Genomic DNA, 12,843 nt, shown 5'->3' with positions numbered 1-12,843 from the left:
AGCAGGGCCCACTGAGTGCATTGAATTAGAAAAGACTAAGGGAGTGGGATATTCTTATTGTACCAGCACACACTCATTCAGGGTCCTGGTCACACAGTGGCCAGAAGAGGAGATGAGCAGGGGGAGGTTTAGAGGCTGGAACTTCAGAGTTTCAGGGTTCTCAGAGGAGGCAAGAAGCTCACACAGGGTATGGAGGTGGGAGGGTATTACGGAGAACTGAGAAGGGTACCTGCTTCCCCGCAAAGGACTGTAAAGCTTCAATCTTTGGCTGTGAAAATAGAATTTCAATGCAGGCTTTAATCTACATTCTGGTTATGATTAAAGTTGAGTATGTTTTTGTGTTTTTCGGAGCCATGAGTATTGCCTTTCCTGAGAACTCTTTATCTATATCCTTTGCTCTGCCCTCTATTGGGCTTTTGATAGTGTCCTTGCTGACTTTTATTAAGACAATTACTTTGTTGACTGTGAAATGTTACATATTTTCTTGTCCATAATTTTTTTACACTATTGAGTGTGTCAATATTTTTCTTTTATGGCTTCTGGATTTTGTAACCTTTGTCCACTAAAAGATAATTTTAAAATATTCTTCCCAGTTTTCTTTTACTACTTTCATCGTTTCATTACAAATGAATTCAATTTGTGGCCCAGCTATAATTTATTTGCATATAAGGCAAGAGATAGGAGCCCAACATAATTTTTTCCTGGGTAGCTGCCCACTCACTCAAAAGCTGCTTCTTGGGTAACTCTTTCTCTGCTGATGTGCATTGATCCATGCCAGTCACATAGACCATTTTTTGTGGGGCCTTGGGATGGGCTGTAGTGAGATGGATGAGGAGGGAGAAAGATGCTACTACATGATTTCAAAGAGTCCAGTTCTGAAGGGAAGATGGTGAAATCATGACGACAATGAGGGTTCACAGCTGGCGGTTGGGCTGGCTTCTGAGACTTTCAGATGACCACGGAGGTTGCCAAATGTCCCATTTTCATATTAGCCGAGTTCTGAGGTCATTATTTGGCTCACAGAAACAGGGTCATACTGAACAGAATGTTAAGAAGCAATCCCTATGATTAAAAACACGGCAAAATTGGTACCTGAGACTCAAATGGGGATTAAGTGGAATTACATAAAACTAAATAATGATTGCTAAACGAACAAATTGAAACAGTACTGCTTACCAAAATGTACTGCACTTAAACAGCGAGAAGGGGAATTGAGAATAGTTACATTTAAAATTAGATTTTGGAGTTAAAGTAACTCATTCCAGGCATCTAAATATTGCAGTTATTAATAGTTATGCTGCATTTCTATTTCAAACAGAAATAGATACCATCAGCGTGGTTGAAATGAGAATTCACACACACGTGTTATCGTATGAGCATTAGGAAGGAACTTATGCCAGTGATGAAAAGAGAACATTTTTCTAAAAAGCAGTTTCATTTGAAAACTCCTTTGGGGATTCTAAAGGCTCACAAGTGGGATCCTTAGGATTTTCCCTGAGGACACGAGCTCTGAGAAGTGTTTGGAACTTCTTCTGTCCGCGAATGTGCGCTGAGACCTATGCACTCCGTTCTGTGTGAAAAGGTATTGGAAAGAAATGTTGACTATTTTCAGAGCTTTGTAATTCCTTCTAACTGGTGATGAATGGTTTCTACCTCCCTTCCCCCAAAGTAGCACAGAAGCAGCAGAGTCCTGTTGCAAGCTCCAGGGGCTGACTCAATGAGACATTTGGAACCGTGTGTCTTTTTGGATAACTGTCCTTGGAGTCTGATTTTTTTCTTTTAGACTCCATGTCGGTGGATGGTAAAATAAATACAGTGCTTATTAGGAATATTTATGGAGTGATTAAAGGGAGACACTTCCCCATATAATATCTTTCTACCCTGCTGGAACCATCAGAGGTTTAGCTGCCTTGCTCAACTAAGTATGTCTCTTTAATGTAAGAAATGCAATGCAGAGATTCACTGAACTGGTTTTCTAAAAATTAAACAGATAAAATATACATAATAGGTTTATATAGTTCTGTAAAGAGACAATTTGACCTTCTTTAATAAGAAGTTAGCTTTTAGAAAGTACTTTAGATGATACGTGATTGGTCACTTTGATAGAACCACAGTTAGAATATTATTATAAAATGAATAGAAGTAAGCATAAACATCAAAAACATTTGTTTCCTGCTTCACTTTTTCCATGTCATGATGATTCATTGCCTACGGTTTTCCTGGCATCTGAGTTTTAGGAAAAATGTTTCCTTCCCTGCTCTCTACAATGAATTGAGTGGCAAATGGGAAGCTTGTCCTAACAGTCAGTCGCCTAACTGATATGGACGTATTTCTGTTAAAAGCACTGTGTCGTTATGGTGATTATTTTTCGTCCACATGGTAGAAATTAATTTGAAGAAGTATTGAACCCAGAAAGTTTATAGAATGTTTCTGAGGACCTATTATCTTCTCTCATTCACCGTGTCTCCAAGTCCCTGTTGATTTTTTCTATGTACTAGTATTTTCCCCTCCATGTGTGAGTGGGAAGGGTCACCAGCTCTTTTCTGGACCCCTGACTTGGAGCCACCTTTGCCCACCTCCCAGGCATTTCTCACTTAGGCTGGGTCATGAGATTGAGCTGTGTTTTCTCTCCAGCATCCCCTTCCTGCCACCCTAGCCCTCAGCTGCGACCATCCTGTCTTGCTTCCTCTCCCTCTGGGGCCCTCCTGCCCCCATGCAGAACCGTGTGTTGGACTCATGCCTCCTGGCCACTCAGTACCAGGGCACTCTGCCTCCTCCACCAGGACCATGCCTGCACGTCCCAGCAGCCTCACCAGTGCTGTTCCATGGAACTGCCCTGCACATCACCTCACTGCTGGCTCCTTTATACACCCTGCAGTTCCTCTTCTCCTTCCAGCCCCTCTTGATTTTGTGAGATTCACTAACCACAGAAACTGGGAATAAAAGTCAGATGACCACATTTCTTTTAATTACATTCTAACTCACTTAAGAAGGATCTTGATCAATCGAGGTGGTTGATTAGGTTTGGGCCTGATGTCCTGACCAAAGTCATGGAGATCGACAGCATCACAGTGTCGGGAAGAGTGTGTTTTAGGGTGCTGACTTACAAAAATAGAATCTTAGCAAAATGTTAAAAAACAAAAAACAGTGTAGCATTGACAAAGATGACACTGTTAGCATCCAGCCGCCACAACAAAGAGAGCTAGAATATTGCCAGGAGAGGTTTTATGATGACCTGTTTGCGTTTTGTTTAGTTTTGTGTTTTAGAAGAAGAGTTGGATGACTTCCAAATTGGCAGGTCTGTTTTCTATACTGAAATAAATGGGCAGTTCTTTTCTTTGGATGTGCAAGTGTAGCATCTCTGGGTTCCATAATCCCCACCGACACATGATAAAATGGCTTTTTCTTCCTGTCCTAAGGGAAGCCATCAGCCGTGTCTGTGAAGCTGTGCCTGGTGCCAAGGGAGCCTTTAAGAAGAGAAAGGTACTGTCCTCCATGCTCTGTGTCTAACTGTGTCTCCCCCTTTGCTTCCTCTGTTTCGCCACTTGGTATCTTCAGTCACACAGAATTATTCATTGTCCTCTTTCTGTGGCCTGGCATGTGCTACTTCTAAAAGCATAAAGGGCTTAGATTGCTTTCTGTCTCATGTGGCTGAGGACGGTTAGCTGTCCCTGCCTCAGAAGTAGGCACCCTGGTTACTCACTCACTGTGGCATAAACTCTGAAGACAATGATAACAACAGACGCTTAAAACAGGGTCAGGCTTTCCTTTAAGCACTTTGAATACATCAATTCACTTAATTACAACCACTGAGGTAGAGATCCCCAGTGGTGTGCTGGTAAGTGTTTAACAACCAGCTCTCCAGGTTGGGCAGGAGAATGAAAAGTAGAGTTTATAGCATTTTCTGATTTCTGTGATGTCAGTGCTTCTCCTGTGGCTGATTTCAATTTCTCAAAATGATATCCCTCGAAGACAGAGTTGGGAAGAGATATGTAGTAGCTCATGGTTATGTAATGTTTCCACCATACAGGTGCTGTGGGCATCAATAACTTGGAAAGCAGTTAGTAGTTAATGCAGCAAAAGAATTAGGAAGTGATGCGTGTTGAGCATTTATTGTTTTTGTTTGTTTGTTTTTGAGACAGAGTCTCGCTCTGTCCCCCAGGCTGGAGTGCAGTGGTATGACCTTGGCTCACTGAAATCTCTGCCTCCTGGGTCAAGCGATTCTCCTGGCTCAGCCTCCCAAATAGCTGGGATTACAGGTGCACGCCACCATGCGCAGCTAATTTTTGTGTTTCTAGTAGAGGTGGGGTTTCACCGTATTGGCCAGGATGGTCTCAATCTCTTGACCTTGTGATCCACCTGCCTTGGCCTCCTAAAGTGTTGGGATTACAGGCATGAGCCACCATGCCCGGCCCTATCATCTGTTTTTTTTTTTTTTTTTTTAAAGGTAATTTATTTAATTGCAAATTTACATACATTCATTTTTAATACAACTGTGATTAACCGTCAGATTATAAAATTCTGAAAAATTTAATAATTGGCTCCCATCAGCTGAGCCAAGCCAGCACTAGAATACCACTGGATATCCCCATATTACAGACAACGACAACTGTGGCACGGAGGGGAAAGGCCGCAATGTGGGTAGATGTTGTCTGAGAGCAAGCTCAGAGGTCTGGGCTCCACAGGCTGCGTGTTCAAACACTGCACTAGGACTTTTCATTCTGAAGATATTTGAGCCAGAAAGAAAAAAAAAAAGCCTGGATTAGGAGAAACCGTGAAAACCTCTTCAGTTAAGTGTCTAGTGAAGACCCAGCAAAATCCACAATCAAGGCTTTTCTATGCCTAACCTGAAATGTGGCGAAAACGTCCTTCAAAGAACCTCTGAATCTGCCCTGAGGCTGCACGTTCCTGATCCAGATCATCTGGGCAGCTGCATGTGTGGCTCTGCTGATCCCAGGCTCAAGCTTGTTTCTGTGTTCAGGTCTTGGGGACTTTCATGCATCCACAGGGCAGCTGGGTTTCCGGCAGAGAACTCTGAATGAAGATTCAGATGTGCCAGCCTGTGTTCTGGCCAGTCCATGGGGAACCAAGCAAGGCTCCAGAGTCTCCACTACAGGAACTAGGACGGCGACTGAGAACAGAGAAGGGGAATCGCATCTTCCAGGTCCCAGCTCATCCTGGGGCACCCTCATGGTTCTCTTGGTGGAAACAATGCCCATTTCTTGGCTCCACCCAGAATCTCATAGGTGGGGCCTCAGCATCTCTGTTTTTAAATAGCTCCTTCAGGAGATTAAAAAGGGTGTGTACCTGGTTAGGAACTAATTAGCATATCAAAAGAGAGAGTGTTCTAATCCAAAAAGAAAGGATGGGTTGGTACCAAAGGGCCTTGCCCACCCAGGTACCCAGGAAGAAGGTCCTTGGCCCCAAAACACAGCTGTCAGTCCCCCGTAATGACATTTCTGACAGGGTAATGGATACACCAGTTACAGCCAGGCCATGTCTATCTATCCTTGTGCTGGCTCTAGGCCCATGGGTTTCTAACAGGGCAGTTCATGAGAACCTTGACCAGGGGAGAGTGCACCAAAAAATCTGTGGTCCATTCCCTTCAGCCGCGAACATCCTTGCAGCTCTCTGGGATTCTTGTAATCCCCTAGAGCTGGCCTGCTTTAGTCTTCCTCTAAGTTAGTTTGACTCTTCCTCTGAAGTAAGTGTGATGATACCAGGTTGCTGAGCCTGCAAAATGCAATGGGCTTTCCTCAGGTTTATATACAAGGCCTTCCCCATGAGACACTTCCCAACAGAGCCAGAGAAAAGGCCTGGAAGACTGATGCCTCTGCCTGCCTGCAGGAGTTCTCACCTCAGCATTTGCATATTACATGGTTTATAATTTGCATGTTGCATGTTCTAAAATCTGCATATTAACTTTGGATCCCCCCACTCCCAGCTTATTCATTTCACATTTTGTCTTCCTATGCCTAAGGAGGGAGGAACAATCAGTGAGAGTTTGGGGGTAAGCATCTACTTCCCCACCCTTTGAGATGGAAATGAAACAGCTAAAATAATGCTCTTCAATTTCATAGCCTCCGAGCAAAATGCTGTCCAGCATCTTGGGAAAGAGCAACCTCCAGTTTGCGGGAATGAGCATCTCTCTGACCATCTCCACGGCCAGTCTGAACCTGCGAACTCCCGACTCCAAACAGGTACGTGGGTGCTCAGATCCCCTGTTCCTGCCCACAGCCCCCGCTGAGGAGTGTTTTGCAGGCGTCTTCCTTGCAGCTTTACTGAGCTCACATAGCAGATGTTTGTGTCACATTTTTACTAGAGTATGAACTTTGGCCACTTTGAAGGATCACCAAGAGAATGATAAATGAAACTGGCTCTCTTTAATTCTGCTTTTTATTTCTTTGGAGGATAATGCATGAAATCATTTGTTTACATACAATGTAAAAAACAAACAAACAAAAAACAGGTGTGTGTGCAAAGTCTCTTCTTAATGTCCTTATCCTTATTTTTTTCTTTTACACCATATTTAATTGGTTTTACAGGCTATATTTTATTTTATTACCTTTGAAGTGGATAGCATGTCATGGTCTAAGTGGTGATTTTTTTTTTTTTTCCTTTAGTGGCTCATTGTTTTGGAGCATCTTGTAGTACATACTGTTGTAGGGGTAATGAGAAGTGGTGTTGTCTATGGAATAGCCAGTGTGGAATGAATTTGGAGCTGACTGAGACACCACAGCCACAGTGTTAATTAAGGCTAATTTTATTGAGGATGGTTGCATTCCTGCACAGTGTCTATCTTTTAGATTTCTCTGATCTAGTCATCATTAATTTCTTTAGCTGGAAAAATGGGTGTTTGAGTAGCTATTTTAGCTACCAACAAGGCACTTCTGAAGGTCAAATGAGGCGCAGGTGAAATGCTTGACCAGTATCCAGTGGGGTGTGGAGTGTGGACTCCCCTTCCTTGCTGTGCTCTGGGTCAGCTTTTGGGGCTGCCAGTAGGAGCTGGAGCTCGAATGGGACCTCTCTATATAATACTATACCTGATTCCGACATTGTCACCAGGGATGCCCGCAGTGACCTTTATGTTACTACATATATTTCTATTGATTGACTTCCATATTCCCCAGGTTAGTGAGCAGCACCTCCAGCTTCGTTTATTCCCCCACCTGCTATCCAAGATGTTGAAATAAATCCTAGATCTAGCACAGAAATGGGAAGCAAAACCCAGGCTTTGTGTTGACATAACTAGATACCACTTCTCACTGCCTCCTGTTATCCTCACAGGACTGATAGATAATTCCTTGTGTCTTTTTATCTTAACTTGTCTAAGGGACTAGTTCACTAGCACAGGCGATTGTGGATTCTGAATATTCATCAGGCTCAGCCTTTCTGTAGCACGGCCGAGGCTGAGCTGTTCATGAAGGCTTGTGGGCTGGGCTGACCTCTGCACTCACCTTCATGCCCGGAGCTGTTCCTTTCCTATGTCTCCTGGACCTTTTGTTTGGTCCTCAGACTCCTTAAATCTGTGGGAACTTCTCCCTGAACTCCCCTCCCACCTCAGTAAAATAGAAAACAAACTAAGAGCAGCGGAATGAGACTGGGCTGGCCCTCTCTGTCCTGGAACATGGCAGCCGAAGCGGGTGTCCAGTTCATGTTTTCCTGCCCTTGGTTTGGGCGGATGGGGCAAAGTGGCAGGTTCTGGACACCCAGGGGACTGGTAGTTTGGTTGATGAGTGTGTGAAGGTTGGGTGGGGGGCAAGTACACAGGGTTCTGACTCTCCGTTCCAGCTGACTTCTGAGCCCAGCTGTAGCAAACTGAGAACAGCCTGGCTAGACACTCCCTTCTCCATCCGGTGAGACAGCAGCACGACAACAGCCGCTCCCCTCTACAGAGTTCCAAGTGGAAATGAGACGCAACACCCTCCGGGCAAAACATGTGATTTAGGTCAATTAGCTCTAATTTTCTTACCCTGGTTTTCAATTTCTGTCTTACTCAAAGAGATAACATACAACCACAGAATAAGGCCCATGCATCATGTCGACCAAACATGACTTTCATTTTTTTTTCCAAATCATAGCTTCCAATTTAATTTCCAAACTTCAGTTTTAGACCTGCCTTATAAGCAAAAATTAAATAAGCAAAAATGTAAAACTTCGGGAGCCATAGTTTATCATTTTCTGGTGATTGCTATTTCGTCATTGTTCTCTTAGGAGCCCTCTACCTCTGCGCCAGAAGGAAGATTCCAGAGAGCTGCAAAGGCCACTATTTTTAGTTTAACTCAGCTGGGGCTCGGATGCAGCCTATGTAGCCAGCCTCATTTTCTATTCACTCATGTACTCAGGGGATTCTAGATCCTGACGTGTTGTAAGTGCCGATAACCAAAGTAGGCATTTAAAACTATCTTATTTTCTATTATAATTCAATTATATTTTATTTCAAGTTTCACAGGAGCATGTTTGGACAAATCCCTGGGAAGTGTGATTATAGCCATGTAAATTCTGACTGCCTGCCCGAGGACAGGGGCCCGAGGGGACTCTGCAGAACTGAACTTGGTTATGTTGGGATAGAGAGATGAGCTCTGTTCCCATCCCCAGAAATTTACTTCAATGTCATTACATTGTCTTTTAAAAGATAAAATTAGCGTGGAAGACTTATGTCGCTTTTTAAATTTAGGGCAGCTTCTAATTTACTCAGTGTCTACTAAATTCGACTGTACGCTGCAGTTTATAAAGCTAATGGAAATTTCCCATTTTAAAATTAACATGGATTGTCTGCTGTGGATTTCACATTGATAAATTACAAGAGTGCTTTAGACAGTGCCGAGGTGAAATCTTGGACGCTGGCTTTCTAATTTATATGTACATGATACAAATGGGATAAAATGGAAGACGGGCCACATTTCCCCCCATTCTAGCTGTGGGTTCTATATCGGAGACCCCAGTGTGTTTTTGGAAACAAAACACACTGTGTGGGTGAGACAGGTTCCTTCTGGAAGAGGCATGGTTGTTAAGACCCTAGCTTCGGGGTGGGCCTCCCTGTCATAAGCGACTCAAGGTCAGACATAACCAGACCCACGCACATTTGTGTCTTTCCACAAGGTCAGACTTTCACTGAAGCTATTTTAGTAACAAAAACCATGAGCTACATGGAGTTCATTCCATATCAGAGCTGTGGGCACATAGGCTGAAGCCACTCCCCAGGTCAGTCAATATTGCAAACCATACTTAAGAGTATACTTAATCAGTATATAAATGTTACCGATTGAACATTCCACAGCAAACCAAGTAACATTTCACATCAAGAGAAAAAGAGATAGGAGTAGGGGTTAATAAACCATTCTGGGGCAAGTGACGTGGACAAAGAGAGTGTCCTGGCTTGATCCAGATGGACAACAATGTCTTGCAAGGAAGAGTCTTTGATGTGGGCAGAGCCTTCATTGGCAGATGCTGGCTGCTCATCACCAGTGACAGCAAGACGGTGTCTGTTAAGAAGGCTGTTTCAAGCTGGTGAAGTCCTGCTTTTTATGACCAAAGTCCTCTGGTAAGGACTGATAGTAAAAGAATATACCTTTTTATGTCCTTATCTTGTTGGGTGCCATCTTTATTCATTAGGCAAACATCTGGTACCTGTTGGCATGTTGCTTCTTGAAATGTAAGATGGAGTCTTTTTCTAAGATGGAGTCACTTATGTTAAGGGTGCTGTATACACGCCCTGTGTTAGATCACAGCTCTGCTAATCACCAGCTGTCTTAATCTGAGCAAGCCACTTGACCCCTCTGGGTTCTGGCTTCTCCCCTGTAAAGTAGGATGGTGATAATTCCCACATCACAGGCTGCAGCGAGGCTTCACGGACACTATTCTGGCAAAGCAGCTGGACAGCAGTCATCAGATTGTGAAAGGTGATCTATTGCTATTACTTTTATAATCATGATTTTTATATAGGTACCAATTTTCAGGAAAACATGTCAATTTGTAATGCCTGCCAACAGACAGTTGCTTTTCCAAAATGTGGAAAGCGCGATAACAGCACATCTCGTTTCTTGTTTTGGGCCTGGCAGATCATAGCGAATCACCATATGCGGTCCATCTCCTTCGCCTCTGGGGGAGACCCGGTAAGTGCCCTTGGGGTTGGTCTCTTGCTCTTGTCGGGGATTTCTGAGAAGGGACCCCTGCTTCAAAAATATGCCTTGCAAGACACCGTAGAAAAAGTGAATTGTGATGCCAACAAATTTCCCCCTCCTGATTTCCATAAAAGGTCTTCTTGGCCATCATTTTATTTTTAGGGGAAACCTGTGACAAGGACCCCACCATTAGTTTTCATTTCATTAGCCAAAAGCTGTCAAAACTCCTGGAAGCACTGGCATTCTTACGAGGTGATGAAATAGTCCCCCCAGCCCCAGAGTTGCCGTGGGCTTCTCACGCTGTCACTCTGCTCTTGCCCTACTTTTTGTTTTTTTATTTGACCTCCATATTAATATTTTAAGTCTGCCTGAAGAATGTGAATTTACTTAGTCTGCTTTATTCATAAGCATTTAAAATCAGCATTTTTCTTTCCCAGTGTAATACTGCAGCCTTTAATAGTTTGCTTTGCCAACAAGGAAGGAGTTGCAGAGAGAGAGAGAGTAAGAGGGAGACTCGAGAACAGAATGAGAATGTTCTATTTTTGCTTCACATCTTTAATGAAGAAGGCGGAATAACAAGGGAATTTGCTTCCCACATTTGGGCAGGAATGCTACAAAGGATGTCAGCATTCAGCTTCAGAGTGGCCATGTCATCTAAACTGTACTGTCATGAAGGTGAACTCAGAAAACCATCTCCCGCTCCCGGACAGAGTGGAATCCACACACAGACTGGCTTCTCACTGTGGACAGCCTGGGCCTGCAAAGAAACCAGGCAGGAAATTGGTCACAAAGGAGCGAGGCACAGAGGGCGAAGGGAAGAAGGCAAAGTCAGCCCTTTCCAGAAGTGAGGGGGAAGAAGGCTCACCCTCCAGAAAGTTCTCATCTTAATTTTCATGTGTCTGGGTAAAGTTTCCACCAGTTTGGAGAAAAGTTTTAAAATTAGGATAATAGAGGGAGTTTTTCCTGAAGCTAAATTTATTCAATTGAAAAATGATCTTATATCCTAAAAAGACATCCTTTTTACTTTTTTAGTGTTAAATAGCCTTTTAACATAAAATAATGTCCTAGAGGTGGTGTTTTGTTATGATTGCTGTTTTGCATTCTTTAGCCAAATTATGAATAGGCAGTCTTCAGATGTTACATAAAAGTTTACTGGTCCAAGATTTCTTCGTCTCAAGGTTGAGGACCCTGTGTTCTACTAGCCCAAGTAGGGACTTTTCCCTGTGACTTTTCTACCCTTCTTTCCATACCCCTTCTACCTTGGAAACTGGATTAGAAAATTACTGTTGGCACATTGGAAGCCAAATTGAAGGAACAATGTCAAAGGTGGACTCCAGAGCCTTGACATTTCCAAAGGACAATACAATTGGGCCACCAATCTCAGTAACAGGGAAGCAGTACTTCTTCCTGCCCTGCTGTGGCAGCTGCCAGAGGCGGGCATCGTGGCCATGCTGGGCATCTCTCCTGCCTGGGCCAGCATGAGCTGCCATGAGAGGCTTGGGCCCTGCTGCTTCTCAGCAACCCCATCTCCGACCCTTGAGCCAAGAGCACTCTGCAGGGGAAGGGATTTGCCCACCCAACAGACGGTTATTTGCCCCCCCGTCTCTGCTTAATTGTCAAAGGATGGTCAGAGCACTATTTAGCCCTGAGACCTGCCATTCTGTTGGGTCAAGTGGCTTGGGCTCTTTTTCATACTTAGGGTCTTCTTGTCAAAAGTCAACCACAATGGCTTTCCCTTCTTTTTTTTACTTCCCTTCCCTTGCTATGCTTTTCCTTTCTTTCTAATCCTTACAATTTCTTACATTTTATTGTAAGATGAAAGTCCTCATTGAGATGCATATTCAGAAAGTGGAAGTCCTCCCCAATTGAACTCATCCAGTAGGGTCTCACTCTGTCCCCCAGGCTGGATGGAATGGAATGCAGTGGCGCCACCACAGCTTACTGCAGTCTTGACCTCCCGGGTCCAAGTGATCCTCCCACCTCAGCCTCATAGGTAGTTGGGACTACAGGCACACATCACCATGCCTGGCTAGTTTTTTTGTATTTTTAGTAGAGACAGGGTTTCACCATGTTGCCCAGGCTGGTCTCAAACCCTGGGCTTAAGATCCACCTGTCTTGGCCTCCCAAAGTGCTGGGATTACAGGCATGAGCCACTGCACCTAGCCTAAGGTGTATTTCTTCAGATGCTGTCTATATGTATATGTCCACCTATTTCTTACCTAATTTGCAGTGGTTTTCTAATTGCTTGCCCCTTGTGATGTTTGGAACCATAGTTTCTTAAATTTGGAGGATAACCCAGTTTTGACATATAAAAGGCAGATGTCTTGTACATCTGCTTTAATAGCTTCCTTCAGGAACTCGCCTTAAACCTGTCTTAATGTTGATATTATGAGTGAGAACACACGTATCTAGATCGTTGGGAGCCAATTACATTGGTTTGTGTCAAAACTATTTTATTTTCAGGATGCACATAGGACTATACTCTTTTTTTTTTTTTTCAGATTTCCTTATCACCTCTTATATTTTTAAAAAATTAGAAACATTTAGCAATCCTTAAAGTAATCCACAACCTGTTATATTTTCTGTGATTTCTTTTTTCTGGTTTATAAAATGTCATAACACAGGACAGGAAGCCTAGTTACTTTCCATTTTAACCAATCCAAATGCATTTTATATTGTACATGAGATTACATTCCAAATTGATTTGTAACCATGAATT

General features: G+C 43.4%; 1 protein-coding gene across 2 annotated transcripts in view; it reads left to right on the top strand.

Moving 5' to 3' along the window:
• Window positions 1–12,843, top strand: part of SHC3 (SHC adaptor protein 3) — a 171,621-nt gene that overhangs the window by 95,696 nt on the left and 63,082 nt on the right. For both annotated transcript variants that reach the window (XM_023194549.2, XM_023194548.2), the window contains exons 3-5: window positions 3,420–3,483; window positions 6,081–6,200; window positions 10,062–10,115. In XM_023194549.2, the coding sequence (XP_023050317.2) occupies window positions 3,420–3,483; window positions 6,081–6,200; window positions 10,062–10,115 (238 nt within the window). The remainder of the gene's footprint in view (window positions 1–3,419; window positions 3,484–6,080; window positions 6,201–10,061; window positions 10,116–12,843) is intronic.

Source organism: Piliocolobus tephrosceles, chromosome 14 (assembly GCF_002776525.5).
Source record: "Piliocolobus tephrosceles isolate RC106 chromosome 14, ASM277652v3, whole genome shotgun sequence".
Lineage (NCBI taxonomy): Eukaryota > Metazoa > Chordata > Mammalia > Primates > Cercopithecidae > Piliocolobus > Piliocolobus tephrosceles.
Note: the sequence above shows the minus strand (reverse complement) of the source record. Positions and strands in the feature narration are given on the sequence as shown.